The sequence below is a fragment of the Falco cherrug genome, chromosome 4 (genome assembly GCF_023634085.1).
Source record: "Falco cherrug isolate bFalChe1 chromosome 4, bFalChe1.pri, whole genome shotgun sequence".
In the NCBI taxonomy this organism is placed as follows: Eukaryota; Metazoa; Chordata; class Aves; order Falconiformes; family Falconidae; genus Falco; species Falco cherrug.
Window position 1 is genome coordinate 21,967,350 of NC_073700.1, and position 27,608 is coordinate 21,994,957.

The 27,608-nt window shown below is 38.5% G+C and overlaps 1 protein-coding gene across 3 annotated transcripts; it reads right to left on the minus strand.

The window, feature by feature from the left end:
* Window positions 1-800: 800 nt before the first annotated feature.
* CRBN (cereblon) lies at window positions 801-27,031 on the minus strand. 3 transcript variants are annotated; one of them, XM_055710007.1, is made up of 11 exons: window positions 26,618-27,026; window positions 23,207-23,316; window positions 22,838-23,040; window positions 21,814-21,963; window positions 18,139-18,301; window positions 13,339-13,401; window positions 12,535-12,619; window positions 10,732-10,847; window positions 7,597-7,661; window positions 5,939-6,070; window positions 801-4,343 (listed from the first exon to the last, which is right to left on the minus strand). In XM_055710007.1, exons 1-11 carry the CDS (start codon window positions 26,682-26,684, stop codon window positions 4,163-4,165), a joined length of 1,335 nt encoding a protein of 444 aa, XP_055565982.1. In that variant the 5' UTR covers window positions 26,685-27,026; the 3' UTR covers window positions 801-4,162. The 3 variants fall into 3 exon arrangements, with proteins under 3 accessions (XP_055565982.1, XP_055565981.1, XP_055565983.1); XM_055710006.1 differs by having other exon boundaries at window positions 23,207-23,319; window positions 26,618-27,025; XM_055710008.1 differs by lacking the exon at window positions 21,814-21,963 and having other exon boundaries at window positions 23,207-23,319; window positions 26,618-27,031.
* Between the last annotated feature and the right edge of the window lie 577 nt (window positions 27,032-27,608).

Below are 27,608 nucleotides of genomic sequence, written 5' to 3' on the forward strand. Positions count from 1 at the left end.
CTGGGACTTGCAGTTATTTGTTACACACACACTAAATTAATCTACTTCCCTATCCTATGCGAGATATATATATATATATAAAAATAAATATATAATGGATAATGTACATGTGTATATGTTACATATAAATAGATAACATAATATGTCGTCATATCAAAATATGTATATGTATATATACTGGTTTATATATTACATATTTATTATAATGGGTATTCAATATATATACACACACACATAAAAAGTTTAGTTACCATAGATTTTTATATATATATATTTTAAAAATATATTTTTAGTTATATACTATTAGTATATATTTTTTATGATGTATATTTATTATCATGCACTATGTACTTAAAAATAATGTTTAGAGCCAGAGAGAGACAGATCACCTATACACACATACAAATCCACATATATATATATATCTATACACACACACATGAAGAAAAAATATATAATTTATAATAATAAATCTTAGATGTTGGCAAGTTAATACAGAAGGATTTGGGACTGAAGCTAAGAATTACTCAGGTGGATTAAAGCAAGTAAGTGCACAGATAAGTGAGAAGAGAGCTTGAGATGAAGGATTTAATGTTTCAGTTTGGTTATTCATCAGGATAACAACTTACACTGTCTCCATGTTGTTTCTTACCTTCTCTGTCCTTTGCCACTCGAGCCAGCACATTCTCTGAAGCCAGAACTTTCACCTTACACAGTGCTTTTTGAAGCTAACCAGTTTAAAACACAGTGTAACCCCCAGCATTTTCATTCTTCCCAACAATCAGAGGGAAAAAAAAAAATCAGTTTTGAAACAAATTGCATTTTATTCTTTGCAAATGTTTGCAAGCAACAAGGTTTTCCTGAAAAGTTGTCTCAAAAGGCAGACAGAGGAAAGTTAAAGCGCAGAACTTGCTACCCTTTCCGCAGCTTTTACAAAGCAATTAAAGGTGAAAAACCAATGAGAGGAACAAAATTAATTGCGCACATACAAAAATGGCATTATTAAAAAACAAATGGCAAAGTATCTGAATGTGTTTTAGACCCGGTGTACACGTGTGGTGTGTGATTCTACCCATTCATCAAAACTAAAATATATGAAAACTTGCAATATTACAGGCTCTGATTGTGTGACATCTTTATGCTATTTTAATGATGGCCTGAAAATAAGCTATTCTATGCTACATGTACTGCAGTCCAGCTGAGACCTGCTGCTGCACAGGGCTGTCCCCCTCTTGTCCCTACATGACACCTGCTCATCCCTCCTCCCTCCGTCAGAGCAGACACGGACGTGGCTGCACAGCCAGGACACCAATCCTGTGACTGCCGAATCCTAGAGCTCACATCAGGACGGACATTACGGTGGGGGAGAAGAGAAAAATGATCCCTTTTGGCAGCAACCAGCCAGTCAGTTGGATTAAATAATGCATGAAGGTACACGCCCATCAATGAATGTAGTAAATTATCATTAAATGTGATTTCCTTTGTATTAGCTCTCAAAAGCATACGATGTCCATATTTGCCAGTAATAATTTTCCACAATCCCCTTCTAGAAGTTTTCTCTCCAAAAAGGAGAAAAGACACAACCAATGTATAGAACCATCCCCAACTCCACATCCACCCTGTAAGTCACATACTGTACGTTTTGAGCATTCTTACATGTGTAGCACTGTAACAGCCAGCTTCCCCATGGCAAGACTCATCATCTTCACAGCAACCTGAACCATGCTTGTTTTCAGCCTGGAAAGTGTCATGGACTTTGAAACGGCAAACATTACACAGAAGGTTAGGCAGATGGAACAGCAGCATTAACAATAAAATTAAATTAGTGTTAAATTTACTCTTGACTTACCTCACTTCATTATATTAGTTTACATTTGACTATATATACACAATACAAAAAATTATGCCTATTTTGTATTCAAACATTGCCAACGTAATGCTATTTTTAGTTGAGGCAATCCAAAAGACTTGGCTAAAACCCCAAATACCTTATGAAGTTCGTCGACAGCTGAGAACATAATTTGGAAAACCTCACTCACTCTACCCTCAGAAAATACTTAAATGGAATGGCATCAGAAGGGACTTTAAAGCACCCTCAGAGCTCCTGCCACCACCAAGCCTTGTTGAGGGTAAAGGGAACAACAGATACTAGGGATCTTCGAAAGGAAAAATAAACCAGGTCTACAACTAAGATATGTGTGTGTCTGTGTGCACACATGCCTGTGGTGTGCACCTCCGTGTGTGTGCATGTGCGGGGTGTGTGGGGAAAGCCAAGTATGATTTCAGCGGTTATCAAAGCACAAAGGTTTCACAGTCTCACTCTCACACTAGTGCTTATCACTTCAGCCTTTTGAGAGCTTATTATAGATAGAAACAATCAAAATACAGAATGTTTTCTCGAAGAAAATGAGCCATCATTCACCCTCTATTTGTTCAGAATTGTATTCAAAGAAGTATTGCTTCTCACAGTTCACTGGCAAGTCAGAGCACTGCACACAAAATTAAATGCACTGTTAAAGATGCCTACGGAGAGAACAAAAGTTATCACAGAAGCACAGAGGTAGAAGGCTTCAAAGAACTAAACCTGAGTTACACAATCATTAGTTTCTACATACCTAGCATGATAAACTACTCCAACAGCCTTTCAGCACCTAGCATCTTTTTGCATCAGGGTACTTCTTCAGCTGCACTGTAGCCGGGGCCATATTTACATCAGCGGCTTGTCTCGCAGGTCTGACTTGGCCTTTCACCGAGTAACCTGGCCGTGCTACGCATGTCTGGTGTAGGGCCACGATTAAGAATGAGCAAGCGGTGGCTGGCATCTTAAGTAGTTTTGTGCCATTATAACAATACAAGTTCTCAAAGATTTACTGTGAAGAAATAAAGAGTGAATGATAAAGCTTCAAAAGAAAACGTGCGTACATATACAAACATACTGAAGAAATCTTCAGTTTCCATCACCAAAGTGCATTCTGAGGTAAAAAAACCACCCAATAAATCAGTCACAAAAGCTGCCCCATTTTGGCACCCAATTTCTGTAGCACAGACAGCATTTCAGTAAAAAAAAAAAAAAAAAAAAAAAAGGGGGCAAGAAAAAAAGCACTGCCTTTTATTTCTGTTTTATTTCAAAAATCTTGCTCTCTGTAAGGGTGATAATGTGAAATTTAATTATGATATGAAAATGTAAAAGAAAAAAAATATTAAGAGATATTACCTCCCCCTTGTGAAAATAAACACTACTGAAAAGTTGCTATAGTTAAGTATTTTAGAGGGCACTTCACAGAACCTTGGACATGTATGCTGATCACCTAATCTTCACAGAAATAAACCTGAAAGGTAAATGCAAGCACATTCAACAGTAAATGCCAAAGTACTTCTTTATGGTCTGGGACTGACCTGCATATGTTGTATAAATAGTGTAAATTTTAAGAGACTAAATAGCTCAGACGTGTAAGGACCAATACCTCACACAGGTTCCTTCCAAAGGACATCCTGTGATGGAATTGTTCCAGCTGCAGGAACTCTGGCTTTTGCCAGTTACGGCACTGCCACTGACATTACCAACACAGTGTCAGTCAGCGATACTTCAGGCTGGCACTCTCTTCGATGGTTTTTCAGTGAATATCTGAGAAACAGCACAAGCATAAAATCTGAAGTACTCCACACAGTTAGAAACAGGGATTCTCAGTGAAAACACATTTAAGTATACTATGGAAAATACTCCGCAGCAAGTAACTGGTATCTACCATCATACATATATTGCATAAATTACTCTGTTTATATGTCATTTTACTTTCCCCCCACCTTCTTTCACTGCAAGCTGATAGCAGTAAACATTTTCTGAAATTACACAAGGAAAGAGAATGTTCAGTGTCCATTCTGTCCAGATGGATCAGATAAGATTCCTTGGTGCGTCATGCCACCTCCTCTCCTCAGCTGTCATACTAAAGATTCCACCTTCAGTTTTCACTGCGGCTGAAACCACAGCAATGCGGATGCACACCAAACCCAACTGTAGCAAGCCTGCCTGTTTGGTTGGTTTTTTGTGTGTGGGTGTGGGTTCTTGGTTTTTTTAAGTTGAAGTAAGCATCAGAAGCAGAACCGAGCAGATGCATTTAAGAGAGAGACTACTGCCTGTTCATCTCCAAAGCAGGTTACCAGATTACAGGCAGAGTAACGGCGATCTATCATGGCCTGAGTCCTCTGTTTCTGGGATCCGAGGCAGGAGAGCAGATCGTGTCAACCCCCAGAATTTCTGAGGTGACATATCCTTTTTGGTAGCTGTGAACTTCCATCCCATATGGTTCCCACAGATTCTGCACTGGGCTATAGTCCAGGCATACCTACCAAAAAAACAACAAAAAAAGCCAAAAAAACAAACTGATGCCAACATGTAAGAAAAGGACACTTCAAAACTGCTGGAACACAGCTCACTCATCAGGTAAAAGGTAATACTAGTTTCAAGCTACATTTTCAAAGAATCTTTGGTAATCAAGGTGCTCCCATCTAAAAACCTGGGAGGATCTTAAAAAAAAAGGAAAAAAAAAAAGAAAATAAAGATCAGCCTCTAAACAGAGAAGGCAACTAAAGCATTTTGTATTTTATTAGCACAACATTTCAACGGTATGATGAAATGCTGTTTGCCTTGAAGAGTCAGAAAATGATTCTGAGAAAGTAAGTTACTCAATGGAAATAAAAAGTGATTTTTGCACTGCTCCTAGATTAACAGGGAACTGCACTTTCCAAAGCAACAGAGCTTTCCTTTAACAGTTCTGAAAGGCAGAACATGAGTATTTCAAAACCCTTATAGAAGACAAGAGCTGAGAAAACACATAAGGAAGAAAAAAAATGAACTCCAGATATTATAAGCCACAAGTTTTCTTCAGGGAGTCTAGGCACGCAGGTCTTGTGACAGATATGCCATACACCCTCCAAGTCATTACTCAGTGCTGTGTGATAATCCAGGAAAGACCCACCAAGATCAACATGAGAAAATGGAAGAGTAACTGTATACATGTGTTAGTCAAGAACGACGGACTGGCTACAGATACAGCAACGTATTATTTTATGCTGGTTTAAAAGGGACAGAAGACTGATTTTTGACTCTCTGGCACAAAAAGGACCACACAGAAGAACGATTTGGTGAAAATATGTTTAAAGAATATTTTTATGAAACTAAAGTTCAAGTCTAGTTTGACATTTCAGGTCTTTTTAAGAGTTAAATATTCAAACTTTTGAGTGAGTGCCTGAAGAATGAATGCCTATCTAGCCACAAAAATTAAATTTAAGCTACTGGAGAGGGGTGACATTCTGATGCAAGACCTGTCATTATTAGGCAAACTTTTACATCTTGACAGTTAATTCTGCTACTGTTTCAGAGAGCCAGACTAAATAAAAAAAAAAAGAAAGAAATCAGATTAATACAAATACGTGAATCTAAAAATTACTAACATTTGTATCAATCTGATTATTTTATTTGTAATATTTATCCAGTTTTTAGATCTAAAAAGTATTTCAGTAGAATAACTGCATTTATATATTCTGGTTTTCACTTGTATTTTACTTACTTAATGATCAAAGAAAACTGCATGGAAACAACAATTAAAATTTTAGTTGCAGCTTAATCAAAACTATACACAAAGGAAGTCCCAGACAATCAGTATCCTGTCTGTAACTGTCCGATGCTAGACTATGTTTTAAAATCCTAAGACTCCCATACTTTTAAATAAGTTAAAGCAAAATTCTGAAAACATTCTATCAGAATTTTCCATTTTTTTCCCTATTTGAAAAAGTCTGTATCTACTTTCCTATTTTTCATATGAGTAAAATGATGACATATTTTTCAAAAATGGCATGTTTAATATTTCACCATCACAGGAATACACTTACAACCAAATTTCTGTCATTTACTAATAGAGTTTCTTTAAAATGTTTTTACCCAGGAAACCAGCTGTGCTCTGTCGATGGTCGTCCACTGAGATTCAAGTTGCAGGCTTTATATACAGTAAGGGTTTCATGGATGTACCCATGAGGATTCACATATGCTGCCATGGGTCCACATAAGGATAAACTATAACAGATAATTAATAATTTTGTCAGAGTTCAAGGAAGAAACGAAAAATAAAGGCTGTCAAATGTAAATGGAGGAAAAACTGCCAACCATGCTTAAAACTATCTTCTGCAGCAGCAGAACTACTTCACGCTGTAGGAAAAAGTATTTTTAATGACATTATTAAAAACTGGGGGGAAAAAAAGTTACTAACGTAAAGTATCATTGGTCAAATTTTCTTATAAGTGCAGAAATTTACGTGTCCAGTGTTATAAATCCCACACATTTGTCACTGACATAAATTATTCCTGTTACCTATTTGCTAAAACCCTGTTTCAGAAAAGGTTTTTAAGAAGATATTATCACAAGTAAGGATTAAAATATTCCTGTGTTCAGATGAACTTCACCCAGCTGTTTGTTAAAAGGGACAAGTTACTTAGGGGACAGCTGACAGGATGCTATGGAATCTACCTCATTTAAAGCAGTCAATAATCTTTCCCTCAAAAACCTACAGCTCAGTATAAAAAGTACATGATAGACTCATAATTTATTTTACTCGCTGCTTTTGAATAGCATTTTCCAACAAAACCAAGTGACACCTATATTGCTACTTTAAAATCTAACTTTAAAAGTAAGCAAAAATGTTCATTCATTACACTAACTTCTCATTCTTCTGTTAAAGTACATCATATTGACACAGCAGGAATCATGGTTTCTGGAATCTATTATTTGATTAGAAGATAAGAAATAGCTTTTAATTACCACATCAGCTTCTTAGCACACTGATAAAGGAAAACTGTGGGGAGTCTTGCTTTGTTAATTTTTTAACCTTCACATTATCACAGATGATGGACAGATATTAGTTATTCAACATTAAAATAGTGACAAGACAACCAGAAGCAAATATTATTTGGAAAATGTATAGTCTTATCATCATTGAACATGGAAGATATTGTATAGGTCAAAGACATAATGGGAACATACTGCCTAGTACAGTTACTAGGAATAACCATATACTGTTAAAATAAAAAAGGTCTCATAATGCTTAATGACATAAATAGGCAATTTCCTTACATGACAACATCCTGGGAGCTTATCTATACCACCCAATTCATGCATTTTAATCTGCTGTTGAAGCTTGTGGACACACAGAAGTCAGGATGAAGTGCTGAGAAATAAAACTGGGGAATTCATGAACTTCATTCAGAAATAACAGATATTTTTTTGTCCAACGTAACGAATTTATATTTCAAAACTTACCGCTGAGTGCATAGTGGCAAGGTGCTGGACTAGGTGGCATAACATGGCTTTTCACACTAACTCCTGTTACAATATACACGATGATGTTCAGACTTACCAACTTCTTATTAAAAAAGCTCAAGTAACCTGCTTTGTTTTATAAAGGAAAATCCCTATAAGTATTTACTTAAATTTTATTAGAGATGTGGAAAACACAGTAGTTGTAAGACATAACCTAGCTTAATCTGTTTTGCTGTGCCAATGTTTCTGATCAAGAACCTCCCGAAGATGTAGAGCAATAAACTCACCTGAATATTTCATTCTTGGTAGTTATTTCTGTATCTTGGCATTGCTTACAACAAAGAGATGTACACTTGAAAAGAAGAACAAAGAGGGTAATTTCATTCGTTTCCAGATGCTTGTTAGCACAGTGGCAAATAATAAAAATGCCTCTCCCCTTCCCTCAGAACAGAATTTGTACCAATTTCTTTGTTTATCTGGGCAGCAGTCACTTATGCTTTCCCTTTCAAAGGATGCATTTTTTTCTAGGCATTTTACTTACTCGTGGTAAACATTAATTGTTATCTGAAAGACAAACCGATTTTTATAAACTTCCCTCCCCTGCCCCAAAAATCCACATACAAAAAAGGATCTGACTACACCAGATAATAATAAATGAGTCAACCTTCTAAGATCGCCAAAAGCTAATTTAGAAGCAAAACCTTTGCTCTTCTAAAATACAACACAGGAAAAGTAGATGAGTACAAATGCAATCATTAAGTCTTTCTAAAATTTGAGAGTAGTGTAGATCGATGGTTTTAATTTCCTCATGAAAAATATGTAAGACATATTGAACTTTCACTTAAAGATTATAACAGATTAATCTATCATCTACAATTTCTACAAAGTAGAATGAAACAATTCATCACTGACATTGCCCAGAAAATAAGCATTTAATTCAGTTTAGTAGAACACTACCATTAATTTTCAGGAGGTGCATCACTTCTACCTCTTTTTAAGGTTAAGGCATGTGAAACTACTCCCCAAAAATGATCTACTATATTTTGGAACCAAACGCGGAGCCTAGGATCTTCACCTGGACAAGTCCCTGTGCGAACGTATATCCTTTCAGAACTTGCCACAGATCACAGCCTGTGCTTCCGATTCTCCCCGACCTCCGACTCCTGCACTCATGTGGTACTACACAGGCTTACGCCAGTCTTTACTCTCTTACTCTTTCCTCACTCAGAATGCTCTGGGCTCATTGCTGCATTTTACCACCCTCCAGCATCCTTCTTGCAGGTGACACTGGTTCTGCCCTACACTTTCAACACCCTGTCTTACTTAATCTTGGAGATTGAGGGAAGAAAATGGCTCCACTATACAGATACTATTTATCATACACCAGTCCACTTCCCTTCTCAAAGCTCACCTGGCCTTCCTCTCCTACCAAGAACCTTTAATGCCTACTATCTCTCACTCTTTTAAATTACAGATTGTAATCTAATGCTCATATATCCCTCTCAGACTCCAGTTTAGACAGCTACTTAATTCCATCCCTCCGTTTCCAAACCAATCTAATTATTACAATTGGCATGCTCAAGCAGAATTCACAGAAGTGTTATACCTGTGTGTGATGTACATTCCTTTAAAAATTAGCGCAGAAACAGTTAACTGCCTTTCATAGAAGGAAAGGCTATTGAAAGTGCAATACAATTCACTGATGTCAAATACAAAAGAAAATGGATCAGGTCTTACAATCAGTTATATTCCCGTAAATTACATTCTGAACAATGAAACTTGTTAAGTCCATCCTTCTCAAGTACATCAAAATGTATGCTATGCTGCCAGAGCACCCCTTCTTAAAGAACCCTGGCTTAATAAGACTAGAAATGACCAAATAAGTGTTGCTAAAAAACCGTAACACACCATTCTCACACTAATAAAGAACAGTTAAACACATTTACAGAACAAAATGTCACATGTTGATGAAGAAAACACCTAGGCTAAAAATCAACTTTATCTTATATTTTATGAGAGTAACTTAAGTCCTCATGTTACTTATGGATTTATATAGAATATACAATATACTGAACATTATCAGTTCTTAGTAGTATCTGAACAGCATAATATTTTCAGAGTTTCTGACTCAGGAAAGACAAATGAAGTTTAAGCTGAATACAGAGCCTCACAAAAAATCATGTCCATTTTTCTCCCAGAATTTGGGAGAGATGTTTCCTGTCTCCTTTTCTCCGTATATTCCCTTTCAAAGTTTTGATGCATGAACTTTGGGAAGAGAAACAATATTAAAATGATACTCTGGCTCTCCTTCCCCCAGGAACCAGCAGCACTCTTTAGGCAAACAGCTAAAGTTCCCACTATATCCAGCAGACAAACACAACAGTGACTGCAGTTACGCTACACTAATATTTGAAACAGTACTTTGGTATCCCCAGCAAGCTTACAACCAGCAAGTCGAGCATTTATCAGGATGTACATAGGTATTCTTTGCGATATGCGTGTACTAACAAAATATTAATGTGTCTCTCCAGTCAATAGCTGAACAGTAAATATTCCAGTTACCACTATCCAACACAAAGAAGTTTACAGTTAAAACTTGTGTTTATACCAATAGCTCTTTTCAGCATTTTCTCCTTGGAAAGAGAATAGCAAGCTGAACTGCTGTTGGAGACGCTGTTGACAACACTGTTCCTAAAACAGTTAGATTGAACATGAAGTTGACTGACATTTAGTTGCATTATCTGTTATGATATATAATTTACTTATAGTAGATACTATTATTAAGAAAGTATTTATTATTATAAAGAAATGTACTATGTAAAAAAAAAAAGGTAACATTCTACATTTAGAGCATACATGGCCATAACAATGGAAAGAAGGAAAGAGAAGACAAGTTTTAGAATGTCTTAAAAAGGTACTGCCTAACAAGTCAATACATGCCTTTTGCAAAAATCCTTTCACTCCAATACTTAGATTTATTTATACTCATTAGCTCAATACTACAAAGATTTATCTTTTGTTACAAAATCCACATTTTTTCATGGCACAATGCTACTTGATTGTGGTGTCTCATACTATCAATAAGGGGTTACAATGTTCGTAAGATAGTTAGGAGCAACACTGGACTTCTAGCACCACCTCTTGGCTGAAAAAGTACTGTGAGGTGCTGAAATATGATTTCTAACAAAAGCAAGCATTATTGTATGTTTCTTGCTTGCTGCCAAATATAAAGTCTAGTTTTGAGAGAGTATTTTCTTTCTTGAGCAAAGTTTTAAAGGGGAAGGAAGAAATAAAAGAACACACAGATTCACTCTCTAGAAGTATTGCTTGGAAATGTTATACACTTTTTTTCCAGTAGATTTTAACAGTCACTCTTTTTTTGTGAGAACAAGTTAATGACAAGTAAAGAAAACAATACTCACTTTGTTCATAATATCTAATTCACATCGGAGTCGCTGAACAGCACTACCTATTTTAAGCAACTGTATACGTAATGCATCATCAATTGGCAGGCAAGCAGCAACTCTGTAAGAAAAATCTAGAAAACAGAAAGTAGCAGGCCTGTTAGAATTTCAGAGAGAAACAGAAACTACTACCTCTACTCAGTTACAGATAGAATGCTAAAACTTTGGTTTATAATAGGCTTTTAGAGGGCATCTCAGTACATCCTTCTGCCCTAAGGCTGGATCATGCTCACGTTAAACCTCTACGATAGCTGTCTAATCCACACTGAAGATCACCAGCGATGGAGACTGAACAATGCTGGTAAAGTAATGTATTCTAAACCCAGAACAGACCCCCAGAGAACACTGCCTGATACAGACTTCCACTTTGACTGTGAATTACTGAGTTTTCCAACCACCAATGCTTAAGTGGTTATCTTTATGCTTGCACTTCCTCTTCCCCGCCCCCCCCCCCAAAAAAAAAAAATAAAGACATGTTTCTATTGGAGAAGGGACAATTCAAGAAAACCCCCCCAAACATACACCTCCACCATAAATTACACCCCAGTTATATCACTCATGTTAGTACTAAGAAAGTATTCTTCACTAGCATACTGTGAGAAGGAGAAAGACATACCCTATATACAAATCCCTTCTGGAGTTTTTTTTCCCACATTTGAAAGCAGAACAAATTTAGGTCCAAAAAACATTCAGTCAAGAAGACAGACCTTGTGGCTTTTTTTAAAAAAAGAAGTTTTAATATGATAGTAAATTCTCAGGCAGCAACTTCTATCTGGTATCAAAAGGCACAAACACAAAAGGTAGTGGACTTTACTACAGTCTTCAATTTAGCTAACAAAAATTTAATTTAGCTTCTTTAATTTAGCTAACAAAAGCCTGGCTAAGCTGGAAATCATCCCATTCTTACAGCCTGTAAAAGAATTCAAAAGCTGAAAATTAAAGTCAGCAAAGTATCAATATGCTGTGAATCGTGAGAAAAGATGTGCCAAAAAAATACTGCATTTTTTTGTTTTCTGATTATTTCATATGCTTTCCATATATGGTCCTCTAAGCAGCACTCTAGGCAAAACAGAGAAGAAGTACTTTCAACCACTACTTTAAGCAAATCAGAAATGAGAGCTCCAAGTACATCAAAACTATTGAGCCCAGGCCTGCATGTGGTGCTTAACTGACTTTAACTCAAGGCTGAAGTTTAAACTTTCCCCTTATCAGGCATCTGAGAGACTACACAGGAAAAAATGTTTTTCCCCATTTGAAAGGCTTCAACTGAAAATCCCTCTTATTAGATCCTAGAGACCTGCAGAGAGATGAGGCTTGTTCACTGGGGCATAACCCCAATACCAGCTAAGGCATGAAATCTCATCCCAACTTTTCCGTGACTAGTTACTGGTGCTATATTCCCTCATGCTGGGTAAGAAGCAATAAGAACAAAGAGATTATACATACTAACATTTAGACTTATGCAGTAATTATTTAAAAAATCTAGTACACTTTTGGCTCTTGTTTTCTTATGAAACATATCACATTCCTCCCACTATGGAGCACAATAGTTCTTTTGCTGAACATGTTTTGGCAGAGTTGGAGGATGTTCATGTCTTTAAAAGCTCTATCATCCTTTTGCCAAAGTCAACCATCAAAATTTACTGGAAACTGGAGATGAGGGATGGATTGCCAATAAAAAGATAATCTAAGCTTTGTTTTCTTAGGAACTTAATAAACCACCCCCAAACCAAATTTGAGTTCATAAGCTCAACATCATACCTATTGGATTTGTTGGAAGAGATTCATCTTTAAGATTTTCATCCCATTCATGTAGCTGCCTCTTGACTCTTTCCATCAAGGTTTCCTTTTGTTGGAAGAAAAGCCTAATTTAAATACATTGGTATTTCTGTTTTCTTAGGAAAAAAAAAAAAAAAGGAAGCAAAATGTAGAGTAAGCTATTTTCCCTAAGTGGACATTAGCTTTTAAGACTTAAAGTAATTACAGACTCATTTTGTATCTACATATTTTAAATTAAGAGTAAGATAGGATGGGAAACAGGCCAAAATAAACCAATGGCCTATGGTGGTTATAACTCTCATCTGAGATAAGGATGCAACCATTCAAATTCTAGAACTGTACAAACACGAAGAGGGCTAGCCTCCTCCCTGCTTTGCCTCTCTTACACCCATTACTTTATGTACTAATATATATATGTATTCAAGAAGTATGTATTTCTTTATAGAGTAAAGCAACTCCAACAAGAAAGATGGAGACTACCCAGCACCCTTGTGGTTAAAACACTCACCTGGAGCATGTGGGACAGAGGATTGAGTTTTTGCTCTGAGACAAAACAGCTGGAACCCAAACCTCTGTTATCCACCACAGACACATGCTCTGGAACGAGGGAATGACCAGAGGGGAAAGTCCCTCGTGCTCTTCTCCCAGTAAACTGAAAACTACACACTTCTTTGAAGTGTAACTTATGAGCCAACAAAATTAAAATCTTTTACATTATTCAATAATTATACATTAAATCATACAAAACTAATTGTAGATTATTTGGTAATAACAGGGTGAACTTACAGCATCATATAGAGAGTAGAGCCAGGGAGGCCAAGATGTCAGACTTGCACAGTGGAACTTCCTCTAAAACCAAAACCACAAATATGTATTCTTTAACATTACCAGATTTTAGGGCCATTCTATTCAAACAAATAAAACAGAACAGAGGTACCTGACTATTTAGAGATACAATAAATTATCACCATCAGGACTAGTACTTGAATGTGAAACTTTTAAACCACTTCTCAAAATGCATTGAGAGACAAGACTTCTGTACAAGACAGACAACATGGATTTTCTCAGAAAACCTGTCTCAGCATTAAAAGTGTTAATGTTTAGTAATAAGAAATTACGCCTTTTTAAAGAGCATCTACTTGAAATCTAGACAGTTCAGAAGATTTAAGTACTATTAGATAGTGCATCTGTTCCTTATCCTTCAGCAACCACAGCAAATCACTAGGAGGTGACTAAACTATTCGTATCAATGTAGTCAAATGCATAAGTAACTAAAATGAAAGGAGGAGATTAATGGGCCGTATCAGGCATTTTAAGATGACACATATAAATTCAAAGGATGTATGATGGTATTTTTTAAGTGGAAAACTAATCTGTTAAAAACATAACTAAAAATACCAACACACTTGTTAGGCGTTCCAGAGGATGTTTTCTCACAGCAGAACAATTACTGATTAAGAAAACATGGGCAATCTTGATGTTTAATTGCATATTGCTATCCACTCTCATTCTAGTATCTATTTTTAATGGAAATCATGTTTTCAGAAATGGTTACTTGTTGGAAGAAGGGCTCGCCGGAGTCAAGAAGACGCTCAATATGAGTTATGCATCTTGCTCAACTTTATTAGTTTCTAACACTACTTATATAGAACGGATACACATGCATATTCGTAAAGCAGAAATATAATTGGTTAGTAGTCTCTAAACGCGCGTGGTTCTCCCACCCCTAATTATCATGACTAAAATAAGCATTCTATCCATGTAGCTAATGGTGTTGCTGTGCTTCAGCCTTGTAGTTTGTTACTCCCTATTTTCCCATACCGGTCCCTATCTTTCTTGGCCCTGCACCTGCTTTCCCAGCAGCTGTAGCTTGTTACAGCCACGGCCTGTTGGCACAACATAATTACTTGGTCTCAGGATTCAAGAATAGCTCAAGGCTACCTTTCTTGTTAACTTCAGCACAGCAATTTCAGTACAATTCTGATTACAGACCTATTCTAATATCAGGCCTGGATTGTGCAGATCTTCAGAGATTCTAAGGCCATGCTTCTGCAGCCATTCTTCTACAGTTACTGAACATCAGTGTTTGTGCCAGCCTTCTGAAAAGCTAGTAAACAGCTTTATTATAACTATCCGAAGACAGTGAACAAAATATTGTACAGTATCTATTTAACAACATCCCATAAAGAAAAATTCAGACCCAAATGGAACACTGAGTAAAAACAAATGTGGAGGAGGAGTACAACAACAAGAAAAAAAAAATCCCCTGAAGGCCTCATAACTATTTTTTATTGAAGGGTGTTCCTTCAAAACAAAAATTTTACTAATAGCAGTGGCCCACACTATGGTACTATACTTCACTGTGAAGAAGTCTAACATGTTCACTTGAATTGTGTACAAAAACATCTATACAACAATACTGAGCAGATTAGGAAGAACAAAATACAAGTGGCTACCAACATCACAGATAAAAAGTCTTCAGCTTGTGTAGCTTATTCATATCCTGCAGGAAAGAAACCCTAGATTATAAGTGCTTTCCTTAACCACCAAATTTCCAGCAGTGTTAAAGTATTTGCTTAGTTAACCAATTCCCTACAGTGACTTCAGAACATTTAAATTCATAGGTTTAGGTTACCAAAAATCTAAAAAGCGGTATACTGCACAGCCACATTGCTTTCCAAAAGAGGAGTTCTTAATTGTTCTGTAAATACAAAGTAAATTTTCATTTTCCCTTTGAGGGAAACTATCCTTATTTTACAAATGAGAAAAATCAGGCAAGAGAGACTAAAATCCACAGCAAATAAATGGTACTTTGAAGAAAGAATTCAGGAACACCAAAACTCAAGTTACTGTTCTAATTAGCGCTAAAGTATATTTTCTGTACAGCTGACACAGGGGGAGCTCTTGATGGAGCAGAAACCATTCTTAAAATGCAGCTTTCATTTTCTGATGTTTCTTGTTATATTAGCAAACGTACAGAGGTACAGCCTGTCATACTGGAAACAGTCACGGTTCTCATACATTACTAGAGTGATGGAGGTCAACAGGACAACGTCCCTACTCTGGATCTGCATCTCTATCCATAAAATAATATTCTTATTGCAACAAGCGGGTGTACTGCATTTCAGCTATCACCTGATAGAATCAGACTTGGAAAGGGATTTCCACGCCCCCTGAAGCATACTGTTTCTGGGCTTGTTAACTCAGATGAACTTGTTCAATAATTCTGAGAATCAATAGGTCTGTTATTAATGTGAAGGGTTTTTGTTTGAGGTTTTTTGGAGGTTTTTTTTTTTGGAGGGGGGAACAGAGTTCAAAAACACCGAAGAAAAAAAACAAACCCAAACCTGCATCTGACAATGAGGAGAGCTACTAGGCTTCTCTGTTGGAGGCAGTTCTAAAGATCTCTACTGATACTGAGACTTCAAGATACAGTTTCTTTTCTATGCCATTGACTGAAATGGTGCGCTAAATAAATAGATAAATAACCCACAATTTCAGGTTTTGGTGGTTTTTTTTTCGTTGGTGTGTCATGTGTGTCGTCCCCCTCCCGGTCTGTCCCCCACCCCCCACCAAGAGTGTCAGGTTGCCCTGTTTCACCACATCCTCTCCTACTGACCTCAGTGCTAACTCTTGTCCTATTAACTTCCCTGTGTGTATTTGTCCCCTGTTAATGATAGCTGGTCTTTGAAAAGCCTGCACTGTGCCTGAGAAAGAGCGAGGTTTACACTTGAAACGCTTTTGCTGGTATAAATATACAAGTACAATACACTATCATGGTGCTTATTAAGGGAAACATCATTTATTCCAACAAAATTATCCTTTCAACAGTAATTTTATTTCAGACTCCTAAAGGAAAATGCTGTATACTGCTAAAAGTGCACATTCACTTGTATAAAGCCATCTTTTAGCACCTTTTAAACAGCACAGCTGTGCCTAGCACAAATCACACCTTATTATTCTTCTGGGCCATGCAAAAGTTTGTAGCTCAGGCTGGGCATCAGCCACATAGGACTCTTGAAAATTCTGCCCTACAATCTCAGTGATTCCCTCCTGATTCCAAGCACTGCCACTGCTGCAGTGACATGATGCAAAAATAGTGTTAACAAGCAATGACAGAATTTGTGCCAGTGAAGCAGAAATAGGAAAGCAGAATAATTCCCTAATGACAATGCCAACATCTTGATAATGATTATTTCTCCTCTACTTGTTTAGTTTGTTTTAACAATCACAGTCAACTAAAATTCTGGAAGCTCTCTAAAGAAGTCTAAAGTCTGCATACGTATTAAAAACAGCTCTAGGAAACAAAATTGATACAACCATGGAACTGCTAATTCACCCACTCTGGGTATAAAAGCATCATCTTCCACTAGTAACTACTATGTCAACATATGCAGAGTGCATGAAAAAAAATTAAGAGATTTCAAAGACCCTTTCCTGTCTTTTCACTTTTAGTACCATAACAACATTTTGGTAAGTTTCTAAATCCAGTTAAAAAAAAAAAAAAAAAAAAAAAAAAAAAAAAAAAAGAGGAAAAATATAAGGTGCATTATGTACTACCACAGAAGGTAAATCTGTTAAAGAGTAATAAATGAAAAAACAGACTTCAAAATACATGTGCAATTGGCCAGAATAAGTTGATTGCATAGAAATATTATGATCTGACAAAGGTAATGAGTAAGCATAAAAGTCAGCAAGAATTTTAGATATATGTTATATAAAAATTTACAAGATGAAAGTGCAACATAAAGCATGCTCAAAACTGTGAAGTACAGCCTAGTTGTCAGCCAACAATCATATGGGTAGTTGACATAACAACTGACTGAGTTAAAAAAAACTTGAGTCTGTCATTCTACCACAGACCCACATTTTCTGTAAATGACTAACTGCAGGTACAGAAGTTAATCCTTTAACTGACGCAGGTTTTAGAGCAAAATTAGCAAATGGAATTTGGATTTGAAACAACTGAGATATCACAGGTCTTCTTTCCATTATTGAAATCTGGGAGTCACCTCTAAACCACCTCTGTTCTTTAAAAACCTCTTCTACCCAAATCAGTTACAGAAGAAGTTACAAAAGCCTTCTCACTTTTAAAACCAAACCATTATGATAAGTATAAAGCAAAGGCACTGGCACTGTCAACACTGATTGCCAAATTTTTTATTGCCAAAGCAACATCAGTAAAAGTTAAGATGCTTCTTTGACCTGCCTACAAATTATATCCTATAAACTTTCTGTTTTTTCCATCAATGTTTCATCATCTACAAGCTTTACCAACCAGAATTCTCTCTGAGGTGTCAGATTATGTAAAAAAATAATAATTGTAATACTACATGATTATGTAATAGTAATCTAATGGTACTGTATTTAAAACCAAAGAGAACTCATAATACAAAACATGCATTTCCCCACTTTTGATGCCTTATAAACAATCACAATAAGTGACAAAAGCAGGAGGTTGGTGTCCCAGCTGTACATCTTCTCCTAAAGATGAACAGATGGAATTTTATACTGATTTTCAAAATACCATCAAAAATTTAAAAAAACCCCAACAACTAACCAACAAACTCATAACTAGCTTCTAACCTTTTGATACTTCTGCCACCATTGATGTATAGCTTGGTCCTGCCATGCTGTGGGTTTTGAAGAAGGAAATACATGGCATCGGCTGAGAGACTGCAGCTGCACTGCTGACATTGTTGAAGGCAGCACTTGCTCAGGAAGGATTTGTACTTTAGCCTGCTGGATCCTGATAAAAGGCAAAAAACCACAAATGAAACATACACATATACACATACAAGAGTTCACAAAAACGGACGTTACTGCTTATAAAAACATAGGCTGGTGTAACAGATTCATTACTATGTAGTACTATAGAATTTAAGCAGCAATCCATTTAATCAGACTTTAAAAGTTGTACTAATGTAAATCAAATTATCTTAGGGAACATACAGTATATCTGTAGCCAACCAAATGAATACTGTTCTACAACACAGATTATCTCATGTCCTTGGCTAAATTATTAAAGCCACTGTACTGACTGGACTCTGGTCTACCTAAACTGAAAACAGAATCAATCTCCGTTTTTCCTTTTCCTTTAAAAAACAGAATTAGCTGTTTTCCAAATGTTTTTTGCACTGGCATACAGAACCCTACAAAGATCACTCCTTAAACTTTCTCGGCAAAAGTTTCTTTGCTGTTCCCCCCACTTTCACAGTGAGCTACTTTTTCCATGGGATACAACAGGCTGCCTTCATATTTTAGAGCACTAGATATCTGTCAGCATTGTGGTGGACAGAAAGGTAGTCAGTGGCAACACAGCAGAATATGCTACCATCTCAGCACCGTACATTAGATTATTGTCTCCTCAAGTTACTTTTGGTATAAACTAAAAGTCAGCTATTACATATCAAACCCTCTGAAAGGAAGTTGAGCTGAAATGCAGTTTGCTATCTTCAAACCACAAAAGCTTAGGTCCTTACCTAGAGTTCAAATTCAGCAGAAATTGGATATAGACTCTGATCATCTTTTAATATCCTATCATCAACCAGGTCACCTGTTCCGCAAGGAGTTCAGCAACAGTGGCTACTAAGAATACAGCCTAGCAGGAAGGACTTTGCATTTTAACAGTATTATGCATCAGAAAACCTCAACTATTGAGATGCACGTCATCACAAATTTCCGATTTTACTTACAGGGGCAACACTCAGATAACTCACTATAAATTATAAAATGATGTTTTGTCATAAGCACTTAGTAATCAGAAACACCAAGAACCATGGAAATATTCTTCTTGCTAAGAAGCTCAGTACTTTTCCCTCTTTATCAAAAAGGATTTTAGACTGGTAATGCTTGTTTCTTTTGTTAGTTGCCTTGAATACATGAAAAATAGGAACACAATCTTAATGAAAATTATTTATTTCTACAGATGGAACATTACACTCTTCTGTCCAACTCCCTTCCCACATCCATCTGATGCACAGTCAAAAGTGACAGCAAACTGCCATACTACCAGGTTCATTCACAGAAAGACTTAGCACATAAGCCTAGGAGTCTGGAGGGCATCTCATAACCCAGAGAGGATAATTTGCTCAGGATGAAATGAAGAACATAGACTCTTGTCTCCAAAATGCACTGACAATAGCAGGAGGTTCAAGTTCACTAATTATAAAACCTTTTAGGCCAGGAAAGACCTTTGAGATCATGAAGTCCAACTATTAATCCAGGACTGCCAAGTCCATCATGTCCCTGAGCACCAAATCTACATGTTATTTTAAATGCCTCTCCAAACCAACAAAACATACAGTATTTGAAAGTAGAGTAACTCTATATAAAGTCATTCCAACAAATTTAGAGCTTGCCATGAGAAAACATCAGTCTCCTTTATTTCATAATTTTAAAAATTGGCATTTATGAATTAAGCTTGTGAGCATGCTGTGTCTAAGTGATCTCTGCTAGTCAGTCGATATAAAATCATCACAATAAAATGCTTCAACAGCACAACAAAAATCACTGTACATCTTAACTGTTTCTGGATACTGAATTCTCAGTAACAATGCTGTCGTTACTGTAGTCACCCAAGTACTGCCATCTTGTGTTCAAGCAACGGTTTTTCCAAGCTGTAAAATTTGGAATACATTATTTGTAACCAAATGTCACATAGTGAGAAATAGCAAGTAGCGCACATCATCTTCATTTCTTCAGCTGCAGGTTATAAAAGTGTATGACAATAACTGAGCTCAGACTGTTCCTAGGCCTCCTTCTAAAGCAATGCCATATACTGAACAATAGCAGAATACAGATGATTAGATTTACAGATTTGGATTAAGATGTTACAGGCCTCGCAGAAAAGATTATGAAAGCCTCTAGCAATTCTGCTCACAGGATCAATGTCTGGAACCTGCACCTCTGGACAGTGAGTTGACAGAGGCCCATGATGCAATGCATGGGGCAGAGCATGATGTCAAGAACTTGAAAAAGACGACTCAGCATACTCTTTAACTAAATGCTCAGGATCTTAGTCACTTTTATAAATGGACAAAGGTATTATTTATATAAAATGATAAAACTGGCTAGAAGAGGAGCTTCTAAATATCACAGGTATCACACTGGAATAGGGAAAAGAACAGGACTAGAATATAGAAAAGAATACTCCTATCAAAGCCGATTTGAGCATATTTGACAAGCGCATGAAAAGAACTGTCAACCAGTAACAGGAGCAGCAGCACATTTCTACCAGTGAACACTCAGAAAGGAAGAGGTAAGACTTGCTGAAGGTAAGGATGTGCTAAACTGTGACAATGGTTAAAATAAACAAGATTTAGTATTTGAGAAACTTAAAAATAACGGGATGATTGTAGTTAGTGAAAATCAAGAACCTGTTTCCATATTCAGGTATTTGTCCACAAATCTCAAGGTGCTTTTCTGTTTTACAAAGGAAAAAATTAATAAGAGAAGCAACTTGTTTCTCCATTATTATTATTATCAAGACTCCAGTCCTCCTCTTTCATGGGAAGCTTCTCACAAAAACCACCACCCCTCTGGGCACACTGTCCTCTCCATATCTGAATCGCACAGCTGAATCCTTCTGCAAGCTGTTGAGTGATCTTTAACTACTAAGCCTCAAAGTACAAGAATACACAAGCATATTGTTATTAGCTGTGGTGTCAGACCCTTGCCTGCAGCCTTTCAGAGCTGCAATTGCACATAAAGTTATGAAGTGGAACAGGTTCAATGCAGACTATCTCTAGAAAGGTCTCCATTCAGAAAATGAAAGCTACAGTTTTTCAAAGGAATGGAATCTGGTTGCTATCAGGGAGGCTTTCCACAAGACAACAGAAGGCACTCACTTGATATTGTATTCTCTCATTTCACATCTGGTTTGAAACAGGGATGTGAGATATTATGAAATAAAGCTTTAGAACTTACAATGCAGGCAAATCAACATCTTTCTCCTGACTTACTTTTAAGAAGCAAAGTCATCTGACAGATGTTTTCTCACACACATCAAATCAAGCTACACGTAGATACTCTTTAGTGACTTTTATAGCAAGTTATTAACAACCAAAACATGAAAGTCTTAGAACAAGAAATGTCAGAAGTCCTTAACGACCAGAGAAGCGACTGATTAAGCATTCAGTTTGTATCTATAGTAATTAGTCACTTGTGTGACTGACAGGGCAGACGCACCTGCAGTAAAATATAAATGTTTTGGTGAAACAAGATTTGCAGCATGTAGAATTAAACGCATAATTTTCTTACCCATCTGACTGGGTTCTTATTTCAAGCACCTTGAACCTCTGTCTTCCTATTGCTTTCACTTTGACAGTTTCAATTCCATATTCCTGTTCTTCTCTGTAGGCATATATTTCTGCTGTTGTTCCAAAATGCGCTTCCCTTTCACGTACATTACTGAAAGTATCAGAATTAAAAAGGTTACCTACCCTGCAAACAGCACTGTTCATTCAGATTTCACAAGTTAGTCTACCTGCACTGACTGTACATGATCAGTCTCATCAAAAAAGTAAACTTGGTGAAATATCTTCAACTAATCACAATCATTATTTTTCCAATTTAAAAGCAACTTCTAATGTTTTGTTTGGTTGGGGGCTTTTGGCAGTTGACCTTTATTTTAGGGTCTAGAGGTGAAATTCTTGGAACACAGGGATCACCAATGTTACTTTGAAATGCAGATACTGAAAGTACTAAGGTTCCTTAGATTTGACTTTCACAAAAATAACGTCCCACCTTCTACATAATTAAACCATAGTAAATTGGGGGGAAAGAGAGAGGAACACTCGCAACTTCTTTTGGCACAGATCAGCTTTTATATCCTCCTCTCTTCTATCACCTCCTGTCTCTGAACTCTATTATGAAACATTTGTCTGCACTTGTTAATCTATACACAAACAAACAAATACACCTTTACGACAAAACAGTTCTCAAAACAAGAATCAGATTTCTACATTTCAGATCAAGGCTTATTCTTCAAGCAAGATGGGGCAGCGCATTCAGTTACTGAAACTGAGAGGATACTCAAACAAGGAAAGGAGATCAACACTGTTTCTCTATACAAATGTGATACTGTCAAGCAGCTACCCAGTATGACATGAAAACCTTTTCATTACGTATTAGAAGACAAATTTTGTGAAACAATTTCAAACCACAACTTATGTTATTCACCACAGAATTGATGCAACCATCTGCTTTTGATTTAGGAGCTGAAGAAAACTGTGCTAAAAATACATGCTGCATACCATCAGCAAACCCACTCATGTTATTTTACCTGTATGCAAGAACAGCAAACGTTCTGTCTTTCTGAATTAAATTCCGCACCATGCTAACCTCTTGAGGGCGAAAAAGCTGAAGAGGTAACGTCTGTCCAGGAATCAACATCACCATCACATGGGGCAACACTGGAATCACCTGACAGCTGTCATCATCATGCACCGTTCTTCCATGAAACTCTTCCATATCAGAACCTAAATACTGAAAACAGTAAGTAAGGAAATGACAGTAGTATAAGTAGTTTTGGTCATTTACAAAGATAAAATAAAACTAGCTCTTTGGCTTAAGGATATTACAATAGAATTACACAAAACCAACCAAAATCTCTTCAAGATGCATTCAATGGACAATATATAAAAAACCATACCACATGTGATGTGGGCAAACTGGTATCAAAATTAATGATGTTTGGCTTTTCAGCTTCTTTACTGTCTTGATCTTCAACTTCCATTTCATTGTCATCCTCTTCCTCGCTCTCTGCTAATAAGAAAATACAGAATATTGTGTGGAAATCAATCAGCAAAGACTCAGATACTGAAAAGAAATCAGAGAACCACAGAAATGCATTCAATATTCCCAGGTTACAACCTTTCACAGGGAAGCAATTTTTGTATTTGTGAGAAATAATTTTCTTGCTGTTACAGCAAAATCATCATTCTATAGAAAGGGTCAAAAGCTGGTAATTTATTTTTGGAACACTAAAGAACAACTTTTCTTGGAAGAAAATTAACACACAAAGTCTGTCAGTTCAGATTTTCACTATAGTAGTACTTTCTTATCCCATTTCTAAACATCTTCTGTCTGTACACTAGAATGACAGATAATTTCTTGTAGGATGATGAATACAACGCTGGAAGTAGTACAAACCTGAACAACTGCACACATAAAGCAAGTTAAAAGTAATCTGAAGCCCCATATTCATGCAAAGACTCCTGCTGGTTTTTTAGAAAGTTTCATTGCTGCCAGCCTCTCCTGTGTGCATGCCAAATACACACAAACCACAGCACATGCAAACCCAGCAAAAGCAACTACTACAGAAGCAAATAATATGACTTTGCAAAGGATTTCAAGTATTATTTTTTAATAATATTATTTATAAAGATTAGTAAGTTTCTTCCCATTTCTCAGTTCCAAGTGTTAATCCTAAAACTACTTTCAGGCAAGAGGACAGTTGAATTAACAGTATGGTTTAGTTTGGAAGCATAAATAGTACATTTATCCGTGTAGATATCCTAAAATCAATTAAAAAACACACTGAAATAAATAAAAAATATACCCATCTCTGAAATGCTGGTTTCACTGACTGTTTGGCACATTACCATACAAAACACCAAAACAAAAGCAATATAATTGTGACACATTTGTAACTGTTACTACTTGATCCTATTTCTGTTAACGCAAACAGTATTTATGTACCATGATATATCTAGAATAGGTGTTATCATAAACTTTGCAAATGAGTCTGCAGGATTCTTACACCAATAGCTGCTGAGTAATTGATAATCCCAATGGTGCCGAAAAACATCATTTAGATCTTGAAAGCTATCAGATTACAAGCTAGGCTGAAAAATAATCTTTACGATAGTGTATCCAGTTTGCTGCCTTTGCAATTAAGAAATACTCCAGAGTCGAAAATTTAAAAGGTGGAGTGATTATCCTATCTGAAAGGTACTGCAGGCAAATCTTACTAAAGAAAGATGCTGCAGAAGGGAGTCTTCATGGGAGCACCACGTCCCTCTTTCACTGAGATCTTACTATTTCTGAGTGGGAGGACAAAAGAACAATGAAGAAGACTTTGTAAGCTAGTTTTTGTAAGTCTTTTCCTTTTTGGCCTTCAGACACATTCGTTAAATGTGTTCTTTACAAAATGTTTAGTCAACGGTCACCTTTCTGCTTCACCTTTTTTTTTTTCTTTTTTAATATCACATAGTTTACACAACCTTCTCTGTAAGAGGTATAGCACAACATGCTGATGTAATGGATCCATCCTATATTGTACTTATCTCAACAAGAAATGATCCAGCATGACAAGAAAGGAGGTTACAGACTCTCTGTGGTCTTTACCTAATTACAGAACTTTAAGCAATAAGATATCATCTTCCTAATTACTCTAAAAATATTCCATTTCTAGATGAAATTTCTCTTACATTATATTCAGTTAGGAACCCTAACCATAAATGTTTTAAGATGTACAAAACAGCCAGCATTTTGCTTAGCATGACTGAGGGAGAGTGTGAAGTTTTCATCTGGTTCTGGGGCATCACTGCAGTGGGGGGGAGGGAAACTGACAATCAAAAATTATATTTTGGCTTGCATGTACTCTCATCAAGTTGCATCAATCATTAGCAGTTTTAATAGCCTTTTAGAGACAGGCCGTTTCACTTGTTTTTCTGAACAGAAAAGGAATTAACAGCAGTTGATTAGAAAGAATTGTGCCCTGCAAACTTTTGCTCATTCTTGCCAAAAACGCACACTAGCTGCTGTGTGGTGGCAGCGAGGAACGATGACTCATTTTACTGCAGCAGCACCATGTGAATGTCTAAAAAACACTACCGTCTTCACTCTCCTCCTCGATCACACTACAGGAACAGGAGACGGAAGGCAAAAGAAACTGCATCTTTTACACCCTTAACTACATCTTTTTGCTGATTTTTTTAATTTCAAGATTAGCGAGACCTCCAGTACGAAGAAACAAGGGAAAGGCAAATGCCAAAGGCACCATGCATGACAAGGCTCACATCTCCTTTGCGGCAGGTTAGGTGTTCCCGGATGCTCATGCTGGCCCACTAACACTACCAAAACTACTCTCAACACCTTTGTGCAGAAATGAGGCAACATGAACCCCATTTAAAAAAAAAAAAAAAAAAAAAAAAAAAAAAAAAGGGAACAGGGTAGGAAATATTAAGGCTCTATTTCCTAAAATATATGGGAAGGATTTTCATATTATTTTAAATATACAGGCATAAAATGCTCACAAGAACCTCCTGCTATAGGAAGTTACACTGGTTACTGGCAGGACTTACTGCTACATTCTCCTCTGCATGCTTATTCTGAAATAGTGCTTCTCCCAGTTCAGCATGAGCTGCTTCCAAAACCGTACCATCTCCTGTCGGTTTGGAGGCACTATAGACTAAACCTGAAAAACGCACGTTATTACATAGTAGGTGTCCAAATGAGGAATCACGCTGGTCTGCGTAGACAGCCAAGCCAAAACTCCACCATAAATCCTGCAGGAGTCTGGACAGCGTGTGGAACCCAGCACCGCTCTCACGTCCTGTGCACAGCACCTCTCGCTTCCCTGCTTATTAATGGCGCTAGAGGGGGTTTCAAGTGGAGTGGCGGCTTTCTAAAACAACGAATGCTTTCCTCAGACTTGGGCTTTTACACAGGCCCAGCTTTAGCAAGAGGAGTATCTGCGTTTGGCCCCTTTGGTGGCACCTTCACTGCATGTTACACCACCCCCCCCCCCCGGCCGTGCACCGCCGACTGACCCGGCCGTTACGGGCGGCTATGAGCGCCCAGCGGGGCCCGGGGGCCGCCCCAGAGGCCACACCGCCTTCCACCCGCCCCACGGCAGCCCCAGCAAGGCGGCCCGGGCTCCCCGCAGCCCCGCCGGCTCCCCCTCGGGCCCACGCCGCCTCCCCCCGGCTCCCCCAGGCCGCCCCGCCGCCCTCCCCGCGATCCCGCCCACGCACCGGGGTCCAGCCCCCTCCCTCCCCGGCCCGGCGCTCCCGCCCGGCGCCTCCTCCCCGCGCCCCCAGCCCGCAACGGCCATTACCGGGCACCAGCTGTAGGTGATTCCCCATGTTGTTATGGGGCTCGTCACCTCCTTCCTCAGCGGCCATCGCTGTTTACCCGGAGAGGAGCCTGGGAAGCCGGCAGCGCGGGGGGAGGCGGCGGGAGGAGGAGGAGCCGCAGCCCCAGCCGCCGCCTGAGCCAGCCCGGCAGCCGCGTCCCGGGGGGCGGCCTCTAGCGGCGCTTCCCGCGGCGCTCGGGTGCTGCCGGCGGCCGTGGGCCTGTCGGTCGGCTCTCGGGGCTGTGTGCCGCCCTGCCCGGCTCCCCGCGCCCATATTTTATACCTCAGGCCGTGAGAAAGGCTCCGTGGGGCGCGGAGCTGTCCCTCAGGCGAGGGCGGCCGCGGCGGGGCCGGCACCGTGTGCCCCCGTGGCGGGACAGGGCTCCCGGCCCAGCCTGGAGGCCCGGGGCTCGGCGGGTGGCCGTGGGCAGCGGGACGAGCCCGTGCGGGTCCCTCGGGCGCCGCCTCTGCTCGGAGGACGCGGCCATGGCTGCTCTCGCCACAGCCTCCCCGGGTGACAACTGCTGCTGAGGCGCTTCTTGCCCGAGCCCCCCTTGGGGGTCTGGGAGAGGGGATGGATGTGAATAAAACCCGTGGGGGTCACCTTCGGGAGCACATCTCTTGAAGGAGAAAATGCAAACGCACCGGTTAGATGCCTGCAGTCCCCACAGAGATGCCTGAGGCAGGCCAGATCTCGCTGAGGGGAAGCTGAGCTGGGGAGCTATGCCAAGGCCTGGGCGGCTGAAATACCCTGAAACACCCCGCGTTACCTGTGGGACAGAGCTCGGTGCCTGTGATCAGGCGCTGCTGGGCCTCCCTCACCCGCGTCCTGCAGCTGAGGAGCCACCCTGTCCCCCCAGCCTGTCACCTCAGCTCTGCTGTGTCACCACAGCTCTGCAAGCTGCTGTAGGAGCCCTTAGTGTGGGCTTCCAGCATCACTGCCCCAAGAGCAGTGCCACTGCCGGGCTCCAGC

Coding starts and splice junctions, on each gene's coding strand:
- CRBN (XM_055710006.1), bottom strand. CDS start 26,684: ATGGCCGCTGAGGAAGGAGGTGACGAGCCCCATAACAACATGGGGAAT. Junction 21,964..22,837: donor TTTGCTGTTCTTGCATACAG/GTAAAATAACAT, acceptor TGATACTTTCAG/TAATGTACGTGAAAGGGAAG. Junction 13,402..18,138: donor GGTGGCAGAAGTATCAAAAG/GTTAGAAGCTAG, acceptor TTTTGGTTTTAG/AGGAAGTTCCACTGTGCAAG.